The 26,566-nt window shown below is 45.0% G+C and overlaps 1 protein-coding gene across 5 annotated transcripts in view; it reads right to left on the bottom strand.

The window, feature by feature from the left end:
* Nucleotides 1-7,631: 7,631 nt before the first annotated feature.
* TTC13 (tetratricopeptide repeat domain 13) overlaps nucleotides 7,632-26,566 on the bottom strand; it is a 69,003-nt gene continuing 50,068 nt past the window's right edge. For 3 of the 5 annotated variants that reach the window (XM_068547626.1, XM_068547628.1, XM_068547630.1), the window contains 11 exons: nucleotides 24,351-24,481; nucleotides 23,249-23,381; nucleotides 22,549-22,641; nucleotides 20,178-20,261; nucleotides 19,241-19,325; nucleotides 15,610-15,719; nucleotides 13,187-13,322; nucleotides 12,149-12,228; nucleotides 10,121-10,199; nucleotides 9,907-9,986; nucleotides 7,632-8,401 (listed from right to left, as the gene is read on the bottom strand). In XM_068547626.1, coding sequence (XP_068403727.1) covers nucleotides 8,287-8,401; nucleotides 9,907-9,986; nucleotides 10,121-10,199; nucleotides 12,149-12,228; nucleotides 13,187-13,322; nucleotides 15,610-15,719; nucleotides 19,241-19,325; nucleotides 20,178-20,261; nucleotides 22,549-22,641; nucleotides 23,249-23,381; nucleotides 24,351-24,481 — 1,126 coding nt within the window. In that variant the 3' untranslated portion in view covers nucleotides 7,632-8,286. The remainder of the gene's footprint in view (nucleotides 8,402-9,906; nucleotides 9,987-10,120; nucleotides 10,200-12,148; nucleotides 12,229-13,186; nucleotides 13,323-15,609; nucleotides 15,720-19,240; nucleotides 19,326-20,177; nucleotides 20,262-22,548; nucleotides 22,642-23,248; nucleotides 23,382-24,350; nucleotides 24,482-26,566) is intronic. The other 2 variants (XM_068547627.1, XM_068547629.1) reach the window with 1 other exon arrangement.

The following is a 26,566-nucleotide window of genomic DNA, read 5'->3' as shown; positions in this document are numbered from 1 at the left end:
GGAAAACCTGGTACATTCTATGTGGAAAAGCCTTGAGCAGTAATGTATAGCTGATTATATGGTTATGTATAACCAGAAAGCCTATGAATGCAGAGGTTAGGAAAGCTGTGTTTTCGAAGATAGACCCTATCATCAGTGATCACCATAGGTCATCAGTGAGCTTATACTGGGTAAAAATATAAGAGTGGGAATTCCTTTCCTTCAATACGTGTCATTACATGCTGGAGAGAAACTGCTGGAAGGCAGTGAATGGGGCAGGGTTTGCAGTGGTACATTCTGCCTCATCCATTAGCTGATGAAATCATATACAAATAAAACATTGTGAACACACTAAAAAAAAAGAAAGAAAGAAAGGAAGTCAGTTACTGCTGACACAAAACTAAAAGGGCAGGTAATGTATTGAATGACAACTAGATTTTGTAATGAAGTGAAAAAAAGAAAACAGGTATAAGAAAGCATGGACCCATACTGATTAAGATTGTCCTAGATGGAGATTAAAAGATCAAATGGTAAAGCTTTATTAAACAAACATAGTCACAGCTAGGGAAGAGTTAGGTTAGGGGTTTTTGGTTGACTTAGGTCAGTAGTATGATTAACTGCCTCACAGAATTACTGCAGTCTTTATTATATTTACATAAAATTTATGACATATATTTACCATGCATATATACATATATAAATTCCTGGGCTTCAGGTAATGTTCTGTTTCTTCATCTAGATGCTGGTTATAAAGGTGTGTTGGGTTTGTGACAATTCATCAATGTGAACACATATGTGCATTTTTCATATTATGTTGTACTTCAACAAAAAGATTTTTTAAAAGAAAAAGATAGCTCCTTTACACACTGTGCTGGCCAGACCATAGCTGGGCTGTTGTTTTTATAAATGTTTCATTTTAAGAAGTAAGAAGAAAAGGTAAAAGTTTAAAGAGGAAGGGAGAAGAGCAATGTAAGGGGCTATTTAGCCTGAAGAGGAGAAGGCCCATGGGTTGGGAGGGGTGGTGGTCAGAGGCTTTGCGCAGTAGAATCAGCGATGGTACCCTTTATAGCCCTGTCAGCCCTCCCTGTGTAACTTGGGAAACTCACCTCTTCGTGTCCCAGTTTCTTCTGTTACAAATTGCAAGAGCTCAACCAGATAATCTGAGAACCCTTTACATTCTAAACTGCTGGACGCATTGAAAGGCATGTACCTTAAAAACGTGAAGTGTGTATTTCAATTTTTTTTTTTTTTTTTGCTGTGTTGCGTCTTCATTGCTGCACGCGGGCTTTCCCTAGTTGCAGCAAGCGGGGGCTACTCTGTGTTGTGGTGCTTGCACTTCTCCTTCCGGTGGCTTCTCTTGTTGCAGAGCACGGGCTCTAAGCATACCGGCTTCAGTAGTTGTGGCGCACGGGCTCAGTAGTTGTGGCGCACGGGCTTAGTTGCTCTGCAGCATGTGGGATCTTCCCGGACCAGGATCGAACCTGTGTCCCCTGCACTGGCAGGCGGATTCTTAACCACTGCACCACCAGGGAAGCCCTGAAGTGTGTATTTTAATGGTTTGTTGGTTCTGCCCTTGTACTATTCTTCTGTATTGCATGTATTTTTATGCATTACTTTAAACCTTTGTGAAATGTGATGGATAGTTAACATACACAAGTTTACCTGAAGCAGAAGATGCTATATTCACTTCAGGAGTGACTTTTACACAACAATGGTAATTTAGGACTTAATTTGCATATAAAAATTGTTCTAGATCTACTAAGCTTACTAACTGAAAGATTCATTGATTCAGAATCTATTTTTGGTCAGAGATGTATTATTTTAAATTCTGATCCTAATAAGTGACAATTGTTAGTCTTAGTTGAGATTACAAGCCTTGACAAATTTGTTCATTCTTAGGCAATCTCTAGAGTTGCATTAAATTACAAGCCAATCCATATGGTCCCCCAATGGATGACCGCTAGGAGATCCTCTAAAAACATGGTGGCATTTCTACCTGGTATATGGCGGGAAGCAGTCAGTGCACTTTACAGCTTTTTTCCTTCCTGCCTCCCTCCCTCCGTCCCTTCCTTCCTTCCTTCCTTTGTCCGCCCAGGTCAAATCCCAGTGGGGATTCATCCCTGGGCCTGCTGTGCTCAAAGCAGTTTTATTTTTCAATGAAACATGGTACTTTTCACATTTTATTTCCTTTTAATACTTTTTTTTTAATTGAAGTATAGTTGATTTACAATGTTTCAGGTGTACAGCAAAGTGATTCAGCTACACACACACACACACATGTCCTTTTTCAGATTCTTTTCGATTATAGGTTATTACAAGATACTGAATATAGTTCCCTGTGCTATACAGTAGGTCCTTGTTGTTTATCTATTTTACATATAGTAGTGTGTATCTGTTAATCCCAAATTCCTAATTTGTCCCTCCCTCCACTTTCCCCTGTGGTAACCATAAATTTGTTTTCTATGTCTGTGATTCTGTTTTTGTTTTGTAAATAAGTTCATTTGTGTCATATTTTAGATTCCATATATGTGATCCTATGATATTTGTCTTTCTCTAAGTATTTTACTTAGTATGATCATCTCTAGGTCCATCTGTGGTGTGCAAATGGCATTATTTCATTCTTTTTTATGGCTGAGTAGTATTCCATTTTATATATGTGCCACATCTTCTTTATCCATTCATCTGTTGATGGACATTTAGGTTGCTTCCATGTCTTGGCTATGAACTATGTTACTAGTGCTCCTATGAACACTGGGGTGCATGTATCTTTTTGAATTAGAGTTTCTGTCTTTTCCAGATATACGCCCAGGAGTGGGATTGATGTATCATATTGTAACTCTATTTTTCTTTATCTGATTCACTTAGTAAGTGGACATATATTTAGGGGTTAAGGCCGATGGTACCGGAGCCCATCCCCACTGCCCCGTCCCCCCAAGTAAGTGCTTGCTTACTCAGTGGCAAGCACTCGGGCAAAATTCAAGAGCTGTGACGGGCAAGTCACTCCCCCATCTGAGCCATCGAAGTAGAGATAACATTGGTGCTTACTTAGAAATACGCCAGCCATAGTAAGCGCTCAAGATGTGTTAGCTCCAAAGGGCCCTCCCCCGGGGAAGATGGCAGCCAGCCCCATGGAGAAGTCCCCAGCCCAGCACAGGCCCCGAGAGCAGAGGAGCGACAGCCGATGGGGGAGCCTCCGGCGTGGGTGGACGGTTCAGCCCCGCCCTGCTCGTGCAGCACGGTGTCCAAGTGGCCGCCGAGGGGAAGGGGAGGTGAAGAGGCCACGCATGCACCTGTGGGCCAGCGATGGCCGGACACAGTGGCCGCACAGACGCAGCCGCTGCCAGTGAGCAGGGCGCGCACGACACACCCAGTGGGGCCCGTTGGGACTGAGCACAGCGGGCAGCTGAGCCGCCCCACTCCGGGTCAGACCGTCCTGTCCTGTTTGACGGGAAGCTTCAAAAAGGCAGCTCTTTTTTTTTTTCAAATATTTATTTATTTTGGCTATGCTGGGTCTTAGTTGTGGCATACGGGATCTTTAGTTGCGGCATGTGGGGTCTTTGGTTGCGGTATGCGGACTTCTTAGTTGCAGCATGCGTGCGGGATCTAGTTCCCCGACCAGGGATCGAACCCGGGCCCCCTGCATTGGGAGCTCAGAGTCTTACCCACTGGCCCAACTGGGAAGTCTCGCAATAAGGCAGCTTGAAACTGGAAATGTCCGAATCACCGTGATTCGGTGATTGGGTTACATTTTCCAGTACTGGTAGAAACTGGAGCTTGTGAACTGAGTTGTATTCAATTATAGAGAAATGTCAGTCTCATATATGTTTGCATACCCAACTTTTGTGGACTACCAGCTACAATACTGGTAAAGTTGAGGCTTGCAAATTGTAGCACTAAAGTGATTTTATATTTGTGGGAACATAGCTTGAAGAACAGAAGGACGACCATAATTCTAATCGCAGCTACATTATTCAAGAAGATACTTGGTTCTATGGGGTTTCATAAAGGGTAGGAAAAAAACAACTCCCAAGGCAGCGAGGCAGGTTTTCATATCCTAGCTTGATGCTTCTCACGTGTGGTTCCTGGACCACCTGTGTGTGAATCTCCTCCGGGAGGACGCAGACCCCAGGCCTATCCCCAGATCCGCGAGTCGGTAATCAGTGGAGATTTTTCAAGCTGGTGGTGGTGATTTCCTTTCTCTCTCCTCTCTCCCATTCATCTCCCTACACTGCAACTAAACTCTGTGATTTTTACCCCAAACCCCTCAAAACCTGTACTCTCGCTTAAAACCACAGGGACTCCCATTCTAGTTATCGTCTGATGCACAGGCGTGGAGGGGCGGCCTGTTTGCAGGGTAGCAGCACCGTCCAGCACAACTTTCTGTGATGACGGAAACGTTCCCACCTCTGTCCCGTCCAGTACGGCAGCCAGCAGTCACCGGCGGCTCCTGGGCACTCGGAATGGGGCAGGTGTGACTGAGGAACAAGTGTGTACTTTCATCTTATTTAACCGCTTTAAATTTAAATAGCTTGGGCGTGACAGTGATGATGGCTGGACAAGAGCATATCTGGGACACTTTGGAGTCGACTGGACGGGCCAGGGCAGGCTCGGGGAGGCCCCTGGGGCTCTGGCCGGAGCTGCTGGGTGGGAGGGGGTCACTTAGGGCATAGGGAAGAGTGGGGGAAGGAAGTGACATTGGGGTGAGGAGTCACGGGCTCCAAGACAGACATCTTGAGAATGTTCGTGAACATACAGCCAACTCCTGCTGGTCTGGGACACACAGGTTTCTTCAGGTGACTTTGCTGATCTCTGCTCTGATTCGTATAAATCTTGCCTGAAAGGCAAGCACCGGAGAGCTGGAGCTTAGTTTCCTGTCCCTCACACTTTCCTCAACAGAAATAATGTTCCACGCAGAATTCCCAGTTTGCTAACAAGTCTTACCTACAGGATCTTTTAGTCTTTTGAAAGTCTGAACATGTTGTTCATAGGAGCCTTTTTACACATAGAGCTACTTGGAAAAGTCTGTAACAACTTATTTATAATACAGTTAATTACCACCGGGGGACATCATTTGGGATTATTCCCATGACAAAGCTTCTTCTAGTCTAATCCAGAACTCTCTAGGCTGTGCTATCCCGTATAATAGCCGCTAGCTCCATGTGGCTATATAAATTCTTTAAAATAAAGTAAACGCTCAGTTCCTCGGCCACGCTCACCCCACTTCAAGCGCTCAGCAGCCACACGTGGCTGGCGACTGCCACACCGAACCAGGCAAATTACAGAACATCTGCATCATGGCAGACAGTCCCACTGGACGGTGCTGAGTTAACTGTGAGGCCCCCGGGGAAGGAGAAGCCTGAGAGAGCCGATGGAAAGAAAAGAGAGTGGCTGGAGCGTGTAGGTGAGGGCAAGAGCAGAGAGAGGCCACGTCGGGCGTGGGCCGGGCCGCTACTGTAGAAGACTGGGTTTTATCTCCAGGCGCTGAGACGCTTTGCGGGGATTAATCAGAGCAGCAGCAGGAAAACAAGTCGAGACTGCAGAAAGGGGTCAGGAGAGATTACAGGCACAGGGGAGACAGCGATGGAGCTGAGGGAGAGTGGAGCGATAGGGGGTGGTATTTTGTAGGAGGGAGAGAAGCGCTGGCTTGTTAACGGACTGCGTCCTGGGTGACATTTCCGGACCAATGCACAGCCCCCTCTAACACGCACTTCAAATCATCTAGGGGGTAAAGGGGTCCTAAGACAGACAACTAGTAGGCAAACGAGTTACGCAAAGAATTTCTAATGGTAATAGCTGTAGCATAAGAGAACCAAAACGCAGGTACACAGTCAGACCAACCTGCAAAACACTGGGAACCCAGCCTCTCACACTCAGATCTGACCTGGGGCAGAAAAGCCTCTCAAACCTGGCATTTCCAGTTTTCATCACAGAGCTGGGGGTAGGCTCAGGGTATCACAGGCCGAGCAGGAGAGCCCTAATTTCTGTGCCACGAAATCGAAAGGATCAGGGTATCTGATGAGCTAAAAACCAAACACAGACAGAAGGCACAGAGCAGCCTTGTTTCTTCAGAGTGATCAAAAGTTTTCTATATGAAATTTTAAGGATAAAGGTGAACCTGATTCTGATTTTAAAGACTTACGTTTTAAAAAAGCGTTAAACAGAGGACAGCTTGTATAATGCAATTCTGATTTTTAGGTGAAATTGTTCAATGTAGCAGAAGATGTGATGAGAGAGCTTTAAACATTATGATATAAAAGTGCATTCCAAATCTTCATGACCTTCTCGAGACAAGAACCCTCAAAGATGGGAACGGGAGCCCAGTACCCTCTCGGCCACCAAACAGACCTGCTCTGTTCAGACCACAGTCAGGTTGGCTCAAGTATTTTGGGACTTGGAGCAGAAGATGAAAGGTTTTCCCAGAACATCTTGGGATCACAGAATTTGGCATTTCAGTATGTCTAATGACATGATAGTTATAATACTCGCATGAGGAGAAACTGGGCTATTTAAATAAAAGCTGAAACGTAGTCATTTGGAGTTGGTAAACTAAGTTCCAAGGAAAAATTACATACTAATTCTGGGGTTTCAACACACTGTCGTATATTTCAGAAAAGTCAGCTAATTTATTTGGACCATTTCCCCAACTGAAAAATGGGTGTCTCACAATTTAAAATCTTGAAGAGTTGGTGATAAAGTGAAGAAAAGTCCTTGATAAAGTTGAAAGATTTTGCTTTTGAGATAATAAGCAAAAAGAGGGAAAAGTTTAAAAACTTATTCATCTCTCCTTTGTTTAATCTCTGCAATCCCTATCTCACTTTGCAATGCTGTAGGCTATATCTGGATGCAGCTCCTTTGTGGCTTCAGAAGTCTTTAGGTAGCCCAGTTTGGTCAAACAGCATGAAGTTGAGAGTGCAGAGAAATGTAACAGATAGATGGAGATTTTGCACGGAACAGTGTTAAGTACTCTGAACCTTGAGAAGAACCTGCGAATGAATCCTTGGTGCCTTGAGACCGTGGTGAGGCAGGCTAGGCCCTGGGGGTCAGAGAGGCCTGGCTGGATCCCAGCACCTTGGCTTTTAATAGCTGGGGGACCCGGGAGAGTCATCAACCTGCCAGAGCCTCAACTCCCTCATCTGTAATGTGAAAATGAAGACCCAGGGGAAAGCTGGCCTGTGGGTGTGAAATCTCTTTCTAAAGTGAGGTGTACCTGACAATTTCTATCACCATCCAGATGAGAGGAGAACACGAGCCAATCTTGGTGGTTGTTCTGAAGCACACGTCAGGCCCCAGAACAGCATCTGTCCAAAGGGCAAGTCCTATCTGACCAAATGGCCACGTTCTGCTGAGACCACAGACAACTCTGCCAGGGCCCAGCGTTAAGTCCCTGCCAACGAGCATGGACGCCTGCAGACACTGCTGTGTCCCTCTCGTGCAAGCCTGCGAGACAAAAGCTAAATAACGGAAAGAAGCAGTGACTAGTTTAACTCTTTAACAAAAATCAAAGAAAAATGAAAATGATTTGGAAATGGCAACAGTTTAATTGAACCCATTTACGGTCAACTACCCTGTCTGAAAAAGGAAATCAGTAATTTTCTGACTGTTCTTATAACCTGAAAGTGAAACTGGTTCACACAATGAAAACGTACATAATCCAGTGTCAAAAACTGGTGATTTACAGAAATCACCCCCGTTTATTTTTTCCAGCAAAGAGGAGAAAAACAAACATGTTTCCATAATCCAGTGTTTGAATCACTGGCAAAAACTGTCTGCCTCATTCAACGTTCCTGGCCACGCGCTCCGGGAGCACTCTGATGGCCACGAATCTCCCGTGGCTCAAACAACACGGAGAGCCCACGCACGAGGATTATGTGAGTTGAAAACAAGATGCCTTCTCACAATGTGCCTAAAAAGAAGGTCTTTGAAGAATATCCAGATCTTTAAAGGAATGAAATCACTCCTGTTTTGTTGTTGGTTTTGTTCCTTTTAATGACTGATTTTTGGTTTTTGGAATAAACTTTCTTCACCGGGAGGAAGGAGTTGTATGACTTTGTAAGTGGAAACCAAGAGGCCGCTGGCTGATACGTATGCCTCCCCTCCCACGGAGCTTTTCTGTCGCCCCAAAACCCTCTTCCATGATTTTTGTTATGGTTCGGAAAGGTAAGGAAAATGATTTCAAGTATTCAATTCCTATCAAAAATTGGTATCAAAAGTAATAAAGGACCTAATTTCTTTATAATTCCATGTTTTAAAAAATAACTTAAGAAGCAAGAGGTCCGGCCCTTTACTTGTATAAATACCACAGCGTAGCTAGAGTTTCTTAAGACAACGTGGGGAGGAGTCCGTGTTGAGCACCTCGATCATTGATCTTAACGTTGGGAACGTCTCAGACACGGACGGAAGAGTCTTATAAGAAGGTGAGATACTGAAAAAGAAAAACACAAAGCGAGGGTGTGAAAATCAACACAACTGTACGAAAAAGGCAAAGCTTACGGTCTATTAATTCCTGTTACGATATTCACTTTCCAGTACTCCCTACGCACGACATCAGACAATGTTACAAAGCAGGGGGCGCTGTGAACAGAGCAGGTCCTGCTGCAGCGACGATCTGGGGTACGGGCAGGCTCCCACCATGAGCTGCTGGGAAATTCAGCCAGTCTTCGGAAAGAAAAATCAATCCTTGATTTGCACAGTGAGTGTTACGCACGCATGTCCCTTTGGGGCGCATGCTGGACACGGAACTGGAAGACACAGGTTTCGGGTCCAGCCTTGATCCTTATCAGCGTTAGGGGTTCCTCTCAGCCCCGCTTCCCATATCTGCAGCAAGAGGGAGAGGGTTCCTAACTCCCAGAGTTAGCAGGAGCATGGGATGGGTGTCAAGGTACGCTGTGAAACGGCAGCTGCACAACATAGGGTAGTGTTGCTATCTTTTCCTTAAAGAGTTGTTGAAAGCTCAACACTGTAAAATGATGTAGGAAACAGAGGCGAGGGACCAGTCAGTCCCTATGGTCATGTTACTAAAACATGTGTAAACTAGTAAACGTGAAACAAGAATATACTGCAACAAGGTGTAGCTGTTAGGAGTTTCCATTACAGAGCTCATGGAATCCTTGCAAACTGGACAAAAGTGTCCTACAGACACAAATTTCTGTTTTAAACAGAGCACAAATTATCCAGCAACTTTTAGAGAGGTTGCTGTGTTCAGTAGGTAATGAAAGGCAGAACTGGAGGTGGTTATGATATAAAAAACATGGAGAAGGAGCAGGAATAAATAAGGTTAGACGGTGAGATTTGCTTATTCTTAACTAACTATGAAAGCATCTGTGAGTTTAATTTCATCGCAAATTTACACGTTCCCCATGGTGCTTCTGAAAACAAGGGCCAGGAAAGATGAGAGTCTGCTAGGCTTTCCCACAGTAATCGTCAGGGGTAATTTCTGCCTAGCATTTCCTGACTCACGTGTATTCCGCACCTAAATAACAATAAAGTACCACCTTCCCAAAACCTAGAGTGCAGGGAAAATGCAGCTGAAAGGCAGGCACTACCACCCAGACTCAGTCTGAATCGGGTGCAGCTCAATGTTCAAAGTCACTCCCGAATACTGACCCTGAGAGTCTGGGACAAAGGGCGGATTAGGCAAGAGATGTGGATATCTGACTATATAAATAAGACATTTGTAACCCTTTCTTCACAAACCGGTTTCCTTACTTTATTCATTATTCACGTTTATCCATATACTCACCTGTTAAGGGGTCTTACGCAACAGCAAAAACATTTTAACCTTGAAAAGTGGATTAAATTCATTGTATAATCATAACTCATACAAATGAGTACAATTCCAGTTTCACGAGCCTCCAAAAGTAACGGGGAGCCCCTCCTTTCCCTTTTCAGTTGTAACATCCTTTTGTTTGACCCCTATCAAGCAGTTACCTTTTCAAGTTCATCCAGCTTTTAGCTATTTTGCTGAAGGCCTCTGAACCAGGGGCGGTCATAGCTTCAAAGTCAACCAACTGAAAAAGAAAGACATTTAAGAATGTGATCAAACAGGAGGGGAGGCTCCCTCTGGGATCCGTTGCATTTGTATGTCTCAACACAAAACTCCGCAGATTGGGATTTAAATGTTTCCCTTCCAGCTCCGACATACCTTCCCTTTGGGAATTTTTCCTGCTACTTCTTTTCCACTCGCCATCAGGGCTCCCACGATCACTGAGTAAGCGATCACGCTGTTTAGGTAAAGAACAATTGCAAGTCAGTCCCAGGCCACGGACAGTTACCACGTTAGAGCTCCCACGGATTTTCCATCCGAAGAGATGACATTTTATTTCTCTTAAGAATTCTCTGGACATTAAACCTAAGAATATTTTCATTTGCTTTAAAAATATTTACTAACTTACTAATAAAACTATTTACTGATTTACTAATTGAAGGGTAAACGTGTAAGAATAATATTTTTCTGAGAACAGAAAGTTTCTTTTCATTAGGAGTTTTCTCCTCACTTGGCTTTCCTCTTCTTGTGAAAGAGTGAATTAGAAAATGTGCCTGCTTATATTTTTAACACCTTCAAGAGGCTTGGCTTTAAAACGCAATATATACGATATGCTTTATAAATGCAAACATATTAATATTAGTGTTTAAACATTAAACACTTCGGCCCCGAAGAAGAAACAAGCAGAACGCGTTTTCAGAACGCACTAACAGACGGGTCCGAAGCCTGCTGCGTTACGGGGACTTCCCGGCACGTCCGGACTCACTCTGGATCCTGACGTCTTTGTGGCACCAGCTCTGTGCCCTGTGCCAGGCAGCCCAGGACGAAGACAACTAAGACAGACGTCTTGCCCCTCCCTGCGAGCGGACACCGGAGAGAGCGAGCCCATCCCGGGGTCGCCTGCCAGGGAAGCCCTCCCTGAGGCCGCGGCCACGTGCGCTGCATCTTCGAGGGCCACGGGCGGGGCCCCCGAGGCAGAGGAGGGGGAAGCGGGCCGGCAGCGGGAACAGGAAGGTGTGGGCATGGGCGGGGAGGCGGGGAGTGGCGCTGCGCATCACGCCGCCGCGTTGGCACCTGCCAACGGGTATGAAGACGCGTGGAGCGCAGAGAGGGCCGGAGAAAAGCCTGGAAACGGGGAGACCAGCTAGAAAGGTCAGTGCAAGAGATGGAGCAGGTCTGAGCTGCGAGGGGCGGCGGGGGATGGGAGGGCAGGGCTAGGGGGCAGAGTCAGCAAGACTGAGGGACTGAGCAGGTGCAGGGGCCTGCGAGGGCGGCGGACGGAAGGCGGCACGTGGAGGCCGCCTGCTCGTCCCCCATCGTGGGCACATCTAACGACGACTGTGCTGAAGGCACGAGATTTATGTTCCCATTTGGTTTCAATGCCGTCGTTACCGTTAGGTAAGTTCCGTGTAAGGGCACGCACCCGTCTACACTGTAGAGTGATCACCACAAGCCTAGTTTCCATCCATCACCACACGGGGGACCCCCTTCGCCCGTTTCGCCCACCCGCCCCCAACGCTTTTGTCATATTATAACAAAACTTACTGCCACATTTTGGAGAGTTTTACTTTCTAAAGTAGTACTTAAAGATCAAGACATTTAAGTGTATTACTTTAGCCAAAACATCCTAAAGTCAAACATGTGCTAACGATGGCATACGCCATTCGCATGATTTACTGTACACGGTACCAGATAAAAGGGAAGAAAAAGAAAGCTCTACAGACACATCCTTGTTTGAATGACACCTGAAAGATGCCTGAAGAATTCAGTAAGTAGCAAGAATTCATTCAGAATGACAAAAATACTTTGCAATGGTTGGTGACACAAAAGTATTAAACGTTAGGGCTAAAGGTCAATTAATGGCCAAAACCTGGGGGCGAGGGGAGAAGAGGGCAGGGTACAGCCTGGGCAAGTATCAGGAGTTAAAGCACAGGGCGCACACGTGTGCACACGGTGAGACTTCGAGCTCCAGCCTATAAACGCCAAGCACCTTCTTTTAGAACTACGTTCCAGGACTCTTGGTGACGCAGTAGATCGAGAATATCATGTTTGGGTGGACTTTGAAAAAACACCAAGGGGTCTTCCCGTCATTGCTGGGGTACCTGTACCCAGAGCCACACGGGAGATGGAAGCAAAAGGAGTGCGTTCTTCACTCCAAAAACTGTCAGATTAGAGGATATCACTCACCTGGATCCGCGAGAGAGCGGCATTAAGTTATAAAAGTAATAAACTAAGGATAAGATTAAGTTGCCAACAGCATCAGTCTCCTAGGAAAAAAAGACATGTGCTTAGGAACTTAGATAACAGATTACAAACTCATTTCTTATTAGGTGACAAGACACATCAGAAGCATTTACATTAGGAAGAGGATTATTTCATTCTTCTACAAGAACCTACTTTTCACATCCTTGAATATTTTATACTCTTTCCAATGATTTCTGTTCTCTCGAGAGGGTATACATTCAGTTCAGTTTAGAGCAGTTATGTCCCCAGCTGCCTTTAAAACAGCAACCTTTTCTGATAAACCTAGACATCTGTTTCAGTCTACAATGTTACTTGAAATGTCAACATATACATTGAGATTAAAATAAAACAAAGCCCTTATTAATACTGAATACACTTTCTCAGACTACAGGCCTCTCTCTACTCCAGGATTCTGATTAGTGCCCTACCCCCGCCCACTGAGACTTAGGTGATCAGTATACTTAATTTATGTGTATAAACTGATTAAAATCCTGAGAAACAAAGTAACTTCCCAAGGGCCACGGGCATCCATTCCAGAATGTGGGTGGAGTGGCCCCTACACTCTCCGCACAGTGACAGCTACAGCGACGGAGGTGACATTGCAGCTCCTGCTCCCAAGGAGCCCCCCCTTGAGTCGGGGAAGCAATGGAGGGAAGAGGTCACAGGCCAGGAGAGCATCACTAAATGCAGCACAGGTCATGCCCATCATGGACCAACCTGTTCTCTTAGATCTTGACAAAGCCCAAGTTTCTGATACTATGACACAGTCGCTACATACATTTATCATTCCCCCTCCCCAGTTTCTGTAGTTACTAAATACGGGAATTGTCTCTATAAGAATATTAAAAGAAATATTTACCGGTCAACTGAAGCTGATTTCAAGCATAAACTGTGTAATCCCAAGGAAAGGGTAAAGGCTTGAAGAAGTTTACAAAAGAATCAGAAGAAGCATGGATAAAACGAAGATAAACAAAAACCTACCCCAAATTCTGATGAGAGAATCAGTACTTTTCCTTTTGCTGTTAGATCTTTATAAAGTGCATCTATTTCGGCGTGATATAATTGTGTTCTTTCTTCTGTGGTCTGAGTTTCCACGGAAAATAGTATATTGCCTACCCTAGAAATACAAGAAGGTGTGTCGAAGGCACGTATTATACGGTTCAAAGAGCTAAGCACGGAAGGGTGGGGAGGGCAGCGTGGCGATGGGGGCACAGGACGCGAGGAAGACTGTCTCTGCCTCTCTGAGCAGACAGATGGGGCGTGTCTCACAGCAGGCAGCTTTTCCACAAAATACGGTTTTGCTCAGTCTAACTGCAGGCACTGCTTACATGAGCTTAAGCTAACACAGGAGGAGGAAACTACACAGAGTAGAAGGTACTTCAATGCCCAGGAAACATTTTATCAGACAGCCACCCTATTACAATAGAAGAGCAGGGGCCGGGGCTGTGCCCTGAAAGCGAGTTCAGGGCCTCCACTGTTTCCTTTTCTTTAAGCTTCTGCCGCATGTGTAGCTCCGTGTGAGGCTCTGTGGAGGATATAAATTCTATGCAACAGGTATTTACTGGATAACGCCGGTACCCAAACGCTGAAAATACTCCTCAGACCCTCTAGAGGACAACACAGCAGAGCTGCCGCCTTGATGGAGGGACGGAGGGGGAAACGAGGCCACAGATTATGATGAGACCACGCGCAGAGCCGTAAAGGTTCATCAGAGGTTCCAAGGAGCAAGAGCTGATCTACTCTGGAAGACATGGAAGAGAACGGGAAATGCTTGTGGAGGAAGGGGCCTGAACCTGGGTCTTGAAGAGGAGGATGGCGATGCCAGAGGCCCAGAGCCAGGAGGTGGGAGGTGACCTCGGGGAACAAGCAGTCCAGCTGAATTAGCAGGCCAGGCGCTGGCAGGAAAGTGCTTCAGGGAAGGCAGGAAGCGTTGTTTGAGGCCATTATTACAAAAGGCCTGAATGTGCGGCATGGGGGCCGATTTTGCTGTCAACGGGCAACAGCAGGGTACGGACTGGGGAGGGAGTTCTGGAGCCAGGGGAGCGCCCCGTGGACCCGGCCTTAGGACCTGAGGAAGCACTGGTCAGCCACAGGAGACCGGAGGTGGAGGCATGGGTCCTGAGTCTAGGCAGGGGTCAGAGGCCCTGAGCAAGACTGACAACAAACAGGGTGAGACAGACATCTGAGCAAAGACGCTGTGTTTCAGGGAAGGACTTATGGACTCTTCCTCGGCAGTTCCATTTCTGCCTGGGAATTTAAAACCATGGGTGGGTGAAGAGGTGGGAGAAAAAATTTCACATCGATAGAAAACCCTGGAATTCCTTCTGGGGGGAGAATGACCTTTATTGGGAAAGTGCTTTGGTAAGTGGCTTGGGTTAGAGATGGAGACCTCAGCGACGTGGAAGAGGCATAGAACCTGGAAGTTGCTAAACGGGTGTTTCCTCGTGAAGGCCCGTGTAAGTTCGGACAAGGAAGCCAGAGCCCAGGAGGGGCTGAGAGGACGTGGCTCCCACCGCTGAGCTGCCGGAGTCCCTGATGCAGAAGCGGTGGAGCCTCGCAGGGAAGCAACTGAGAAGCGCGCGTTTCGGGGACGGCAGTGAACGGAGAGGGTCAAGGTCATTCCACCCAGAACTCAAGGGATACGGAGGCTCCTAGGTGAAGTTTGGATTTCAGATGTAAATAAAACGATCATTACTAAAAACGGTCACTGCGGCGCTACTACTGATAAGGTGAAAAAACGGGAAACACCCTAAATGATCAATGACAAAAAAATTAGTAGGAGCAACTCTACAATATCCCTAAAATGGAATACTATGCAATTTTTTAAAATGCTTCTAAGAATAGGATATGGGGAAATGTCATAGTAAGGGTAGAAAAGAAACAGGTTATAAAACAGTATGGAAGTATAATCTCAGTTTTTAAAGGAAATAATGATTTAAAATTTTTAATCTTTGCTTATCTGTATTCTAAAGTTTCAATAAGACTTGAAATAAGAGCACTTATACTCTCATACTACATTAAAACCTATATTTAAAAATCCAATAATAGCCTTCAACCTGCCAATCTCGCATCTTTTTTCCATTTAATTAGTAAAAGTCTTCCCCACGACAAACTTCAAGAACCCGGAAGAATGCTTTCCACAAACCACATCAGACGTTATACTTAATATCTAGAAAGTTGCTAGATTTAGCACAGTCAGAAAATCTATCTGCTGGTGTAATACTCTAAATGTCACGTTAAAAAAAAAAAAAGCTGGTTCTCGTTACACACTGGATCTTGATCATCTCCGTTTCAGGAGACAGCCAAAGCCCAGGAGGTCCGATCTCCCGCGGCGGCACCAAGCGTCTGCATGCCTTCTGACACCAGCCCCCATCTGCACACCCACACGCGGGAAGCACACGTACTTGTCTCCTGTAATAGTGATCGTGAAGCCATCATATTCCTTCCCTTGGTCTTTGAGGCTGGGAACTTTTGTGTTCACAGTGAACCCATCCTTCGTTTTAGTATTAAACTGCTTTCGGGGAAAAAGAAAATTCACGTTACTGGTGAGATTCACTGTAAATTCCCAACTGCCACTCTGCAGCGCCGACTCCGACTTTCATGTTTTTAAGAAGGGTCACGGCGTGCCAGACACCGTGTATTCTCTGTCCTGGCCCCATGCCCCGACCCAGACTCTCAGCCCAAGTCACGCTCCCCGTGGCCCCTGCCAGAGGCCAGCAGAGAACCTCAGAGCAAAAGGCACACAGCCTCCCTGCGACGGCAAGGCCCCTGCTCACTGCTAAGAGCTCCCTTTGGATCTTTTCTCTCGTTCATCTTAAGTGGCAGCCACTTTGATACTCTGCAGAATAGTTGCACTCAACATCCTATAATTCAAAAGGGCACCTTGTGTTTATGTTAATGCTTCTTCAAAGTAGACTCTCATCTGACTGAAAAGTACTCAGCATTTTGTCAACTGAGAATTTTATACACACACATGCACACACCCCAGCTCTGCAGACCACAGAGTGACAAAGCAGAGTATTCTAAAGGAATTACACAGAGATCAGAGTGGCCCTTAAGGGTCATGAGTATGAACACGGCTTTCTGTTGAAAACACTTTTGACAAAGTGAAATGCCAATAAATTGCTCCAGAAAAATCCTCCCCAGTTCGGTTATTTAGTGTAGCCAACATTTTCTTAGGATTGACAGACTTGAATAAGAGAATCAATGGTAAAATTAAAAGAGGTCGTGCTTTGCATAAGATATCGGAGGGAAAGTTTGTCCAAAAGCAGCGACAGCCAGCAGGCGTTCACCAAGGTCCAGAGAAGGACATAGATGAATGGACATCAGCAGGAGAGCCGGCAGCAGGGGCCGAGATGGGAGGTGTCCTGTATGAGGACAAGGACTTGTAGAGGCAGAAGCACTGGCACACTTAGTATGTGCCCGTGCTCTCTAACGCTCACAGCATGCCATAAGACAGGACACGACCTCCATCTTACAGGTGAGGAAACCAAGTCGGTGAGATGAAGTGAGGTGAGGTCTGGCCCGAGCTGGCACGAGGGAGTGGCAGAGTGGAAACAGGGACCCAGGCCCTCTCGATGTCCAGTCCCCTCATTTACTAACCAGCTGCCCTGAGGGGAGCTGAGGTACATCTGAACTTGGCTTTTCAGCAAAAGTACGTATATCTCAGTGGAGGCTGTCATGGCATCATATTCACCAAGCACTTTAAACACAAAGGCGTATTTTTATATACTTCTACGTGTGCCTTTAGAAGGGCCAGTGTACCCACAGCCTGGCTGGAGGTGCGGTGAGCAAAACCACAGTGGGACGGCCACTCCCAGATGCGGCCAGACAGGCACTGACTTTGCACTGGGAGCCAGGCACTGGGCGGGCGATGCCCGGCCCCTTAGCTGCTCTCCAGGCAACTGCAGCCTTTTGTCCATTGCGCTTTTCTTTTTGCACAAAGATATACATATATTAAAATATCCCTAAGCTGATTTTGTATTCTGCCTAATATAGTAAATTTAAATGCCTAAAATACCCACAGGACAGCTAAAGACTAAAACCTGAGACAGGCTCTCGTTTTCTTTCTGTCTGGTGCATCCAGCGGCCCTCGGGGCGGCCCTTCTGCCCCTTGGGGGGCGTTTGGGGAATTGATGGGAGAATGTGGTGGCTGCGGGGATGAGATGCAGGGGACGGTCACACAGGCGCGACCCCCACTGGACTTTCACGTAGGTGAAGAACCTGTTTATAACGTAATGATTATCTAGGCCTGGAACCAGGCTCCGTTTTACACTCACACGCTAAATATTTGTTATAGTTTTAATACACACTGACTTTCCTAGGAATGCAAACAGCATATAAATTGAGGAAAGAGGATACTATACATTGTGTGGAACTTTATTAAGTGTGGTTTACCATGACAGAAAACCGTATCGCCGACATCGTAGCTCATGATACTTGAGTCACCAAATGACACATGGATACAGGGCTGCATCTGTCGCTGTCACGTTCACCAAGATTTTACACATATGTGCAAGCAACTGGCTACTTCTTTGTGGCTTCTCATGAAGACATGCCTGAATGTTGACATACTGAAATACATGGTTTTCTACTATAAACAACTTACCTTTTAGAACTCCCTTATGGCACTATGGTGACTTCTGAAAGAATTTTTTGAGTAGGTGGGATACATTCTTTATGAATTTCATTCTAGTGCAGTAAAGGGGCCACCTGAACATGTTTACTGAGTGAAGACGGGTCTGAGAAGACTGAGAACCACTGCCTCAGTTCATGAGACCTTAAACAACCAGGTCGGCCGGAATTCACGGCTCTCCAGCACACAAGAGCCTGGGATGAGACTGGGAGAGCCTGTCAAACCCGGCGAGCAGACTGGACCCTGGGTGCAGAGTCAGCTCATGGCTTTGTCCATGACGGGATGCTTCCTGGTTATTCTTTAGAAATGGATAAGCTTTGGTCAGTCATAGAAATTTCTTAATGTTTACTTGATGTAAATCAATCCTATCTACTACAGCTACAAGGAGAACATTGATTCAAGTTTTATGTTATAGTTCAAACCATTAACTGAAAAAAACCAAATCTACCTGCTGTTGGCTCATTTTTGGGTAGTTATGTTCCTAGGTGGAGAAAAGGTGCATAAAATTATAACTTCTTAATGGATTATACGTTTAAACAATATAATTTCTGTCCCCTGACATGCCCTTTATCTTGAATTCCAATGTTTCTGATACTGATACTGCCACACCTGCTTTTCTTCAGTAGCATTTGCCTGCCTACCTTTCCGCCTTCAACTTTTTGAATGTCATCTTGTTGTAGGTGTTTCCGGTGAACAGGACATAGCTGGGCTTTAAAATACCGATCTGAGATGCTCGTCCTTTCAGTGAGGGATCGATTATTAACGTCATGTTGAGACACAGCATCCATTACAGACCTCTCCTCCTTACCTTTTTTCCCCTTTCTGTAAGCTTTTAGTTAAACTGACTTTGTTTTCCTTATTCCATTTTCCTACCTTCTAGGGTCTGTTTTGTTTTATTTTGGTTATTATGCAGAATGTGTTTTTATCAGTGTTTTCAAGTAGCACACTTTATAAAACTTAAAATACTTAATAACAAACATGCATTTAATAATTACAAGTTCTTTTTTTAAAAAGTACTGGGCTTCCCTGGTGGCGCAGTGGTTAAGAATCCGCCTGCCAACGCAGAGAACAGAGGTTCGAGTACTGGACAGGGAAGAGCCCCCCATGCCACGGAGCAACAGAGCCTGTACGCCACAACTCCTGAGCCCACGTGCCACAACCACTGAAGCCCACGAGCCTAGAGCCCGTGCTCTGCAACAAGAGAAGCCACCACAACGAGAAGCCCGCGCACCGCAACGAAGGGTAGCCCCCGCTCGCCGCCAACTAGAGAAAGCCCATGCGCAGCAACGAAGACCCGACGCAGCCAAAAATAAATATAAAAATAAAATAAATAAAATTTTTTAAAAAGTACTAATTGTTTCCCCTAAAAACACCTGCTGCGATTTTGATGATAAATTTACCTTCATAATTGGAAGGAGGTCTTCCACTTTGTGGACCTTTTCCAGAGCTTCTCTAACTTCCAACAATCCTTTAGGATTATTAGCTCTTAAAAAGGGAAAGACAGAGAGATGGCAACTAAAATTAATACAGAAATTAATAATTAATTATGCTCTTACCTTTAATTTAAATAAATCATCCTTAATTACTAGTGGCTCAATATTCAAAACGGTGGACCACAACCAAAGTCTTGAAATAATGGGATGGTTTAATCGAATGAGTACTGGGCTACAGATGAGAATTAAGGAAACAAGACAGCAGTCTGTCTAGAATGTGAACTGGGGAAAACCTGAAAGGATGGACAGCCAATGTCTGTGTGGACATGCATGGGTCTGGGCTTGATCAGAAAACCTTGATTCTCCTCTTCCAACTCTGAAATTAGAAGTAAATGTTTTTTTCTTCCTAAAGTTGCTCAAATGGAAGTATCCTACTAGGCTCCTATACCAATTTTATATTTACTTGGTGACAACTAACATTCAGAATTCCTTTTTCCCCAGCGTTCTGTCCACTGTCCTATCTATACTGTACTGCCTCTCAGTTGAGGGAGAATGAGTATTAAGGCGGAAATCCCTCATTTAATCCCTAATTAAGAAATTCAAAGAAACATCCTGCTTTCTTTGAATTCAAAGAAAGGCTAGACGCTTTCAAAGAGGCTAGAAAAGTCACAGCATTGTGCGTAAGATAAAAATACTCAGTTAAGGTCCATGGATTTTGTGAAGCTCTTAAAAAAGAAGGTTGATAAATGATTATGAAAGGCATTATGATTCCAAACACTCCATAAAAATATGATATATTTTGTTTAGTCTGTCAATAGGCTTGGTTTTCAAGTTTCATAAATATAACTAATGCAAAATACATAAACTTTTATCCATTACTATGAAAAGAAAATTGAAAGATTACCCATGATACACTAGAATTCTATCTTTAATAAAATGAAGAATTTTCTCAAAATATTCCAGGTATCTCATGTTGATCACCTGACCCCTGTAAGAAAAAACAATTCAGAATGTTTTTACAAAGAAATATGTTCCACACAATATCTAGTTTCAAAGTTAATTCAAAAGGACAATAAGAGAGCTGGGAAATTCGCTTGTTTGCAGCCAAAGAACGGGAGAAACAAACACCTGTCTAAGCGAGACTGATGGTCAGCGACTGAGCTTATTCTGGTGGGAAAGGCACCAGACTCAGCCCTGGAGATGCCAAAACAGGAAGAAAAGTCCTCAGGCGCTTAAACGGGGCTCAGACTTGTATGCCCCTTTCCCCTCATTGGTCCTTTCCCTTTTTCGGCAATGTGCTCCCTCCTGACCCTCGGCGCTCCTGATAGCATTAGCTGCTAATACTCCTTCTTGCTGTCTAGCTTACTAGCTGTCTTCATCTCTTCTACCGCTCTAAATAGTATTTGCCTCCCGTTTCTATCCCCACCCCCATTTGTAAAACTCTCCCAGAACCTCATGTACAGCCAACACGCCGATGCACCCATCCAACTGACGTCCGTGTCCAGCAACACACACAGCCGACTGCTTCCCGGACACCGCTCCCTGGACTTCCCACAGGCGTGTCAAACCTCAAGTTCAGGAGCTCACTCCAGCTCCCCAACGTGTTCACCTACGTTCTGCCCTGGGGCTTCCTGGCCTACTGGGGCAACCACGTGCCCGCCCAGCAATGGGACAGCCTACCCGCAGCTGCACGCTGGCCCTCACTTCTAACCCACCTCCAGTGTTCCGACCCTGCCTTCTCAGTATCCACTCTTCCCCTCCAGCTCACTTCCACAAAGCTCTCCAGACCTCGGTACCAGTGCACCGGAATGTTCCACAACTTTCTAACCAGTCCCATGCCTCCAAGGGAAGTCGCTGCCCTCTCATCTATTCTGCCACCTGTGGCCAATGTGAACACCCAAATGTGTCAATCTGTTCAGCTCACGTCTCTGCTTATGATCTCTGAATGACTCTCTTTTCAGAACAAAAAGTGCCTTAGCATGGATATGTTAGCTATATTTTGGGGAAAAAAAGCTATTTATGTTTCGGCCTCTGCCTGTCTTTCCAGCCTCGACTGCTGACAGTCCCTTAATCATAAACTAATCACCAGTCATAATGAATTAGTGGTACCTCCCTGACCATGCCTGACTCACAGGTGGGTCCATGCCTGACTCACAGGTGGGTCCATGCCTCATCCACCTCTCTCTGCTTTCCATCTTTCCAAACAGCATCCCCTGAAGGCTGGACTGGGACCCCCCCCCCGCCCCCGGCATCCTGTACACGTGACCACCACCACTCTTAACACACTACATGGTAGGCTCACAGCTTAGTGAGGTCCATCTTCCTCACTAAGCTACAAGCCTTCTGCAGTGAGAGGCTGTACTTCACGGCTGAATCGCCATCACGCCGCACAGCACATGGAGAGGGGCCTTTAGTTAAAGCTAGTTGAGTCTACCTGTGAATGTCACAAATTATTCTGTTAGAAACAGGAATATACAAGTCACAAGGGGAAAGGAAATTTATTGTCTAGGAATTAAAAAAATAAATGGCTTAAGAACATTTCCATTAAATTTAAATGTCAAAGTTGTATACTATAATATTTTCTTGATTCAGGGTTCTGGAATTAGAAGCATTTTAGATGTGACACAACTACCATAGGTGTAAAATTTACCTAAAATTAAATTCAGTGGGTCTGATACTGAAGCTGACACTCTTTGATACTTGCTCATCATACATCTAGAGGGTGGGTAAGCGCGTGAAGGGCCGGGTAACGAGGTGAGCACCTCACCCACGCCCCTAACTTGCCAGAGCATCTGGACAAAACAAAAGCTCTCCAGTTAACCTGGCTCATCCTCCCAGGAAGGCAGCTCAGCACCCAGACAGCGTTTTTCATCCAACCGCCTCAGGTGTTGCAGGGTTGGAAGGGGGAGTCTTTCCCTCACCACAAGAATTCTTTAAGCCGCACGATATTATCGGGATCTTATGGTAATGTAATATTCTCCATCTAATTACTTTCCATGATGTTTTAGGACCCTTTAAAGACTGACATCTAGGCAAAAATCAGGCACTCTACCCTTCACTTGAGCTCTGCAGCAAAGAGCCTGGAGAAGGGGCACAGCATTTCTTTCTGCAACCAGGCTAGCTCAAAGGAATGTGGGAAGGGCCTTGCAGGTGCAGAGCTGATTTGTGTCAAAAAGTCACCGAGGAGGGACCACTGGGTTGCTCGTAGTCTCCACGAACTGACGATGTAAAATAAACTCCTAGGAGAACAGGAAAGATAAACGGAATGTTCATACCTGATTAAATTGACGTGGTTGTTAAAACCTCTGCTAAGACTTCGTGCTGGCATTTGATCCAACCATAACACTGGCTGGTCTGGGTCAGCAATCCTGTAAAATAGAGCTTATTTTAAAATGAAGACCTTATAAAACCTAGAAATGTTCAAAAGCATTCAAAATGAAACAGGTAGAGGTCTTTGGAAAAGTGGGGAGAAAACAACTGCTCAGTCCATTATGTCTAAAAGTATGAAACACAAACCTGCAAATTCCAAAAAGATGTTCTAACTGGACCAAGGAAGAAGTCAGTACAGGTTTACTAGCAGAGCAGGATTTTTCTCATGAAAATGAGTATCAGCGGTTCCCCCCTCTAAACTGTAGCTGGTTGGCCAGGCCCACACTTCAAGCATAAGAAGACTGGGTACCACAGGTAATGAATGATATGCTCTTCCAGAGAGACCGCTTTTTCTACAACACTTCACTTAAACATGTGCTCGGAAGCACGGCAACAATCAATTCCTATTTCATAAATATTTCGTCGAGTGTATTTCAAAGAATAACGATGTCAGGAATTGCTGACAAACTTCAGAGAGGAAAACATAACTTATAAGGCCCATTATTAGTAAATAAAATGGGATTCAAAACCTGTGAACTAGAGGAGACTTAACATTTTCTGACAATGATAAGACGTCTAGCTTATATTCACTGAAACGTCAGTTACCGTCTCCACTTCACTGCGATGTCAAACATGTCTCTCCACTGCATCAGCCGCGTTTTCCCATTCATTCGAACCTTTGAACTGGTCCACGTACGCTGTACAGCTTGCATGACTTCTAAGGCTGCCAAACCCATGGCTAAAAGAAGGAAATGTGGGGAAAACAGAGTTTGTAGGTACCCTTTAGAGGGAATGATCTTCGTCGACAACTCGGCGAAAGAATCATGGAATCTAAAAAAAAAAAAAAAAAAAAATTGGTTCTGATGCGCCCAGGGGCCGGACAGGAATAGAGACGCAGACATCGAGAATGGACTTGAGGACACGGGGAGAGGGAAGGGTAAGCTGGGACAAAGTGAGAGAGTAGCACTGACATACATACACTACCAAATGTAAAATAGCTAGCTAGTGGGAAGCAGCCGCATAGCACAGGGAGATCAGCTCATTGCTTTGTGACCACCTAGAGGGGTGGGATAGGGAGGGTGGGAGGGAGACGCAAGAGGGAGGGGACATGGGGATATACGTAGGCATATAGCTGATTCACTTTGTTATACAGCAGAAACTAACACAGCATTGTAAAGCAATTATACTCCAATAGAGATGTTAAAAAAAATGACAAAAAGGCAAAAAAAATGAATAAAAATAAAAATAAATATGAAAATAAACCGGGAAAAAAAAAAAAAGAATCACAAGTATTGGTAATTTAACAGGACCAGAGATGCATTACATGATGGCCTGACTAAAACTCAACTCGATCAGAGGAAATTGGAGACAACCTCACACTTGTCTCCTCCCAATCCTGAAAGAACTGAGGTTCAAATCCCTCCTCACCCTACAGTAAGGAGACAGCTCTGGTGGATGAGCTGCCTGATTTACAGCAATGACTGAAGACCTACCTTCTACATCTACACCAAAGCAACGGCATAAGAGCCAAAGCTGGAAGCAGTCTTCGCTCAGAATTCAGTGTGAATGAATCTTTACATTTCTGTTCTGATCACATGGAGATTTTCAGTAAGCAAAACAAATGATTCTTTTCAAAAGTACAACACGGTTTACCAATCCTCTGCTCCTCTGTCATAAACACTTCCATTTTCAGAGAGTTTTAAAATACCTCTGTGTATTCTCTTGTTTGGCAGGAAACCAGGTGTTTCATATTGCATCAGAGATCCCAAACGATCAGCTACACAAATCAGCTCTTGGACCTCGGGCTTATAACTCTCAAAATTCTGATGTAACACATCTCTGGAAGAAACATTACGTACACAATGAAGACTTTTACCACAGATATCTGGTTATCCAATTTCACCTGAAAAGCAGTCGCTTCCTCCCCTGGAAAAATAATCAAGGAACTTCTGACCACATAATCTTTACTTCAGTGGTCTGTACCCAACCAGACACAAATTCAAAGAAGGACTCTTCATGACAGTGTGGGCACAGTCACTGGTCATGTGCTTGTTAGTAATGCTGATAAGTAGTTTGCAATTCAGAAGACACGTCTGAGCCTTATTTGTTCTGTAAACTTCTCCGGAACGCAGGGACTGCCTCTTTTGACAACCAACCAAACCCGACCCTATGTCCATCCCCTGCTCCGGCCCCAAGTTATATGATGCCAAGTGTACTTGGGATGGTGTATGTGACTGCAATTGTTTACCCTCCAACCTGCTAGAAGTTTTCATAACAAAGACTGCAATTCTAAGTTACAGGCTGTGTCAGCGTCCCCAAGGGTTCAGTAATTCACTAGGAGGACTCGCAGGCTCTGGGTACAGCTGTCCTCGTGGCTCTGAGGACACAGCACAATCGTCAGAGGGAAAAGGCACGTGGGGCGAGGTCCAGAGGAATCCAGGCGCACTTCCAGGACCCCGGGGAGACACGTGGCACTAATTCCCCGAGTGAAACGCTCACTGGACACGCCGTGCCCAGGGACTGTACTGGGGGCTGACCACGTGAGCACCCCTGCCTGGCAGGTACCCGAGGCCCCCAGAGGAGGGCAGGTGTTCAGCACGAACCGCACTGTTCATACACACGGCGCAGGTGCTGGGAGCCATTCTTAGCTCTGGGCACTTGGGGGTGGGGGGGAGATCCCGAAATCCCCGTTCCCAGACACCAGCCCAGGGCCAGCCTGGTGAGCAGACCTCTCCAAGGACAGCCCTTCAGGCCCCCCTCTTTTCTGCACATAAGTATTTCTCTAAAAAGGGGTGCTAGAGAACATACACACCTCTTTGAGCAATCTGTTTTGTTTTCATTATCCTGATTATTGAAACTTACAAGAGCATACAACCTCATTACCCAAGGAAAGAACTAGGACAATTATGTAGCTCTACCTACTTGTATGCCACTTTCCTGTCCTATCCTCCTGCCTCCCAGGAAGAGGTGACTTTCCTTGAATTTTGTGTTCACAATTCCCTGACGTTCTTCTTTTACAAAATAGGTTACATATGTAAATCCCTAAACAATATATTCTATAGTTTTGCTTATGAGCTTTATGGGAAAAGTGATGTGACACTGCAGTGTACCAACTTGTTGTTTTTACTCAACTTTATATTTCAAAATTAGTCCACACTGTGGCTTGGGTCATTTGTTTATACTGCTGTATAATACCCCACTATGCGACAGTAGCACATTTATCCATTTTTCCGTTCATGAGCGTTTGGGATGATTTCGTTTTCAGCTGTGAACAAATAAACTGCTATCAACAGGTCTCCAAGCAGACATGCGCACAAGGACACGGTTCTCTCCTGAATCCACACAGGAGCAGAACTTAAAAGACTGGAGGACGTGCAAATATTCGATTTTACACAATAATGACAAACTGCTGGCAGAAGTGCATGGAGCAATTTATACCCCATTATATGAAATTTCCCCTTATCCTCCTTCTGGTCAATACTACTATTATCAGACTTTGTATTGCTAATATTTGTTTACCTGGTGGGTGAAGCATCTCATGTGGTCTTACATATTTTATGAACTGAAGCATCTTTTCATATGTTTGCCAGTCATGTTTTTCCCTTGGTGAAATTACCTGTTCATGTCTTTTGCACTTTTCTAATTAGCTGTTTGACTTTTATTTGCAGAAACTGTTGGTGTTGAAAGGTTTACACTCAGTCCAATAATTGACCCTAAGTAGGTGATACGACTTTCCTATTTTTAAGATTTTTCTCTTTACCTTAGGTGTTCTCCAGTTACTTATGATGTGTCTGAATGGATTTCTTTTCGTTTACCCTGCTTTTTTTTTTTAAAAAAAAAATCTATGAATGTATGTGTTTCCTTCGTTCTGGAAAATTCTTAGCCATTATTTCTTCAAATATTGCCTCTCCTCCATTTTCTCCT

This window comes from Eschrichtius robustus, chromosome 7, assembly GCF_028021215.1.
Source record: "Eschrichtius robustus isolate mEscRob2 chromosome 7, mEscRob2.pri, whole genome shotgun sequence".
NCBI lineage: Eukaryota > Metazoa > Chordata > Mammalia > Artiodactyla > Eschrichtiidae > Eschrichtius > Eschrichtius robustus.
The sequence above is the reverse complement of the archived record's forward strand: the minus strand, read 5'-3'. Positions and strand labels throughout refer to the sequence as shown.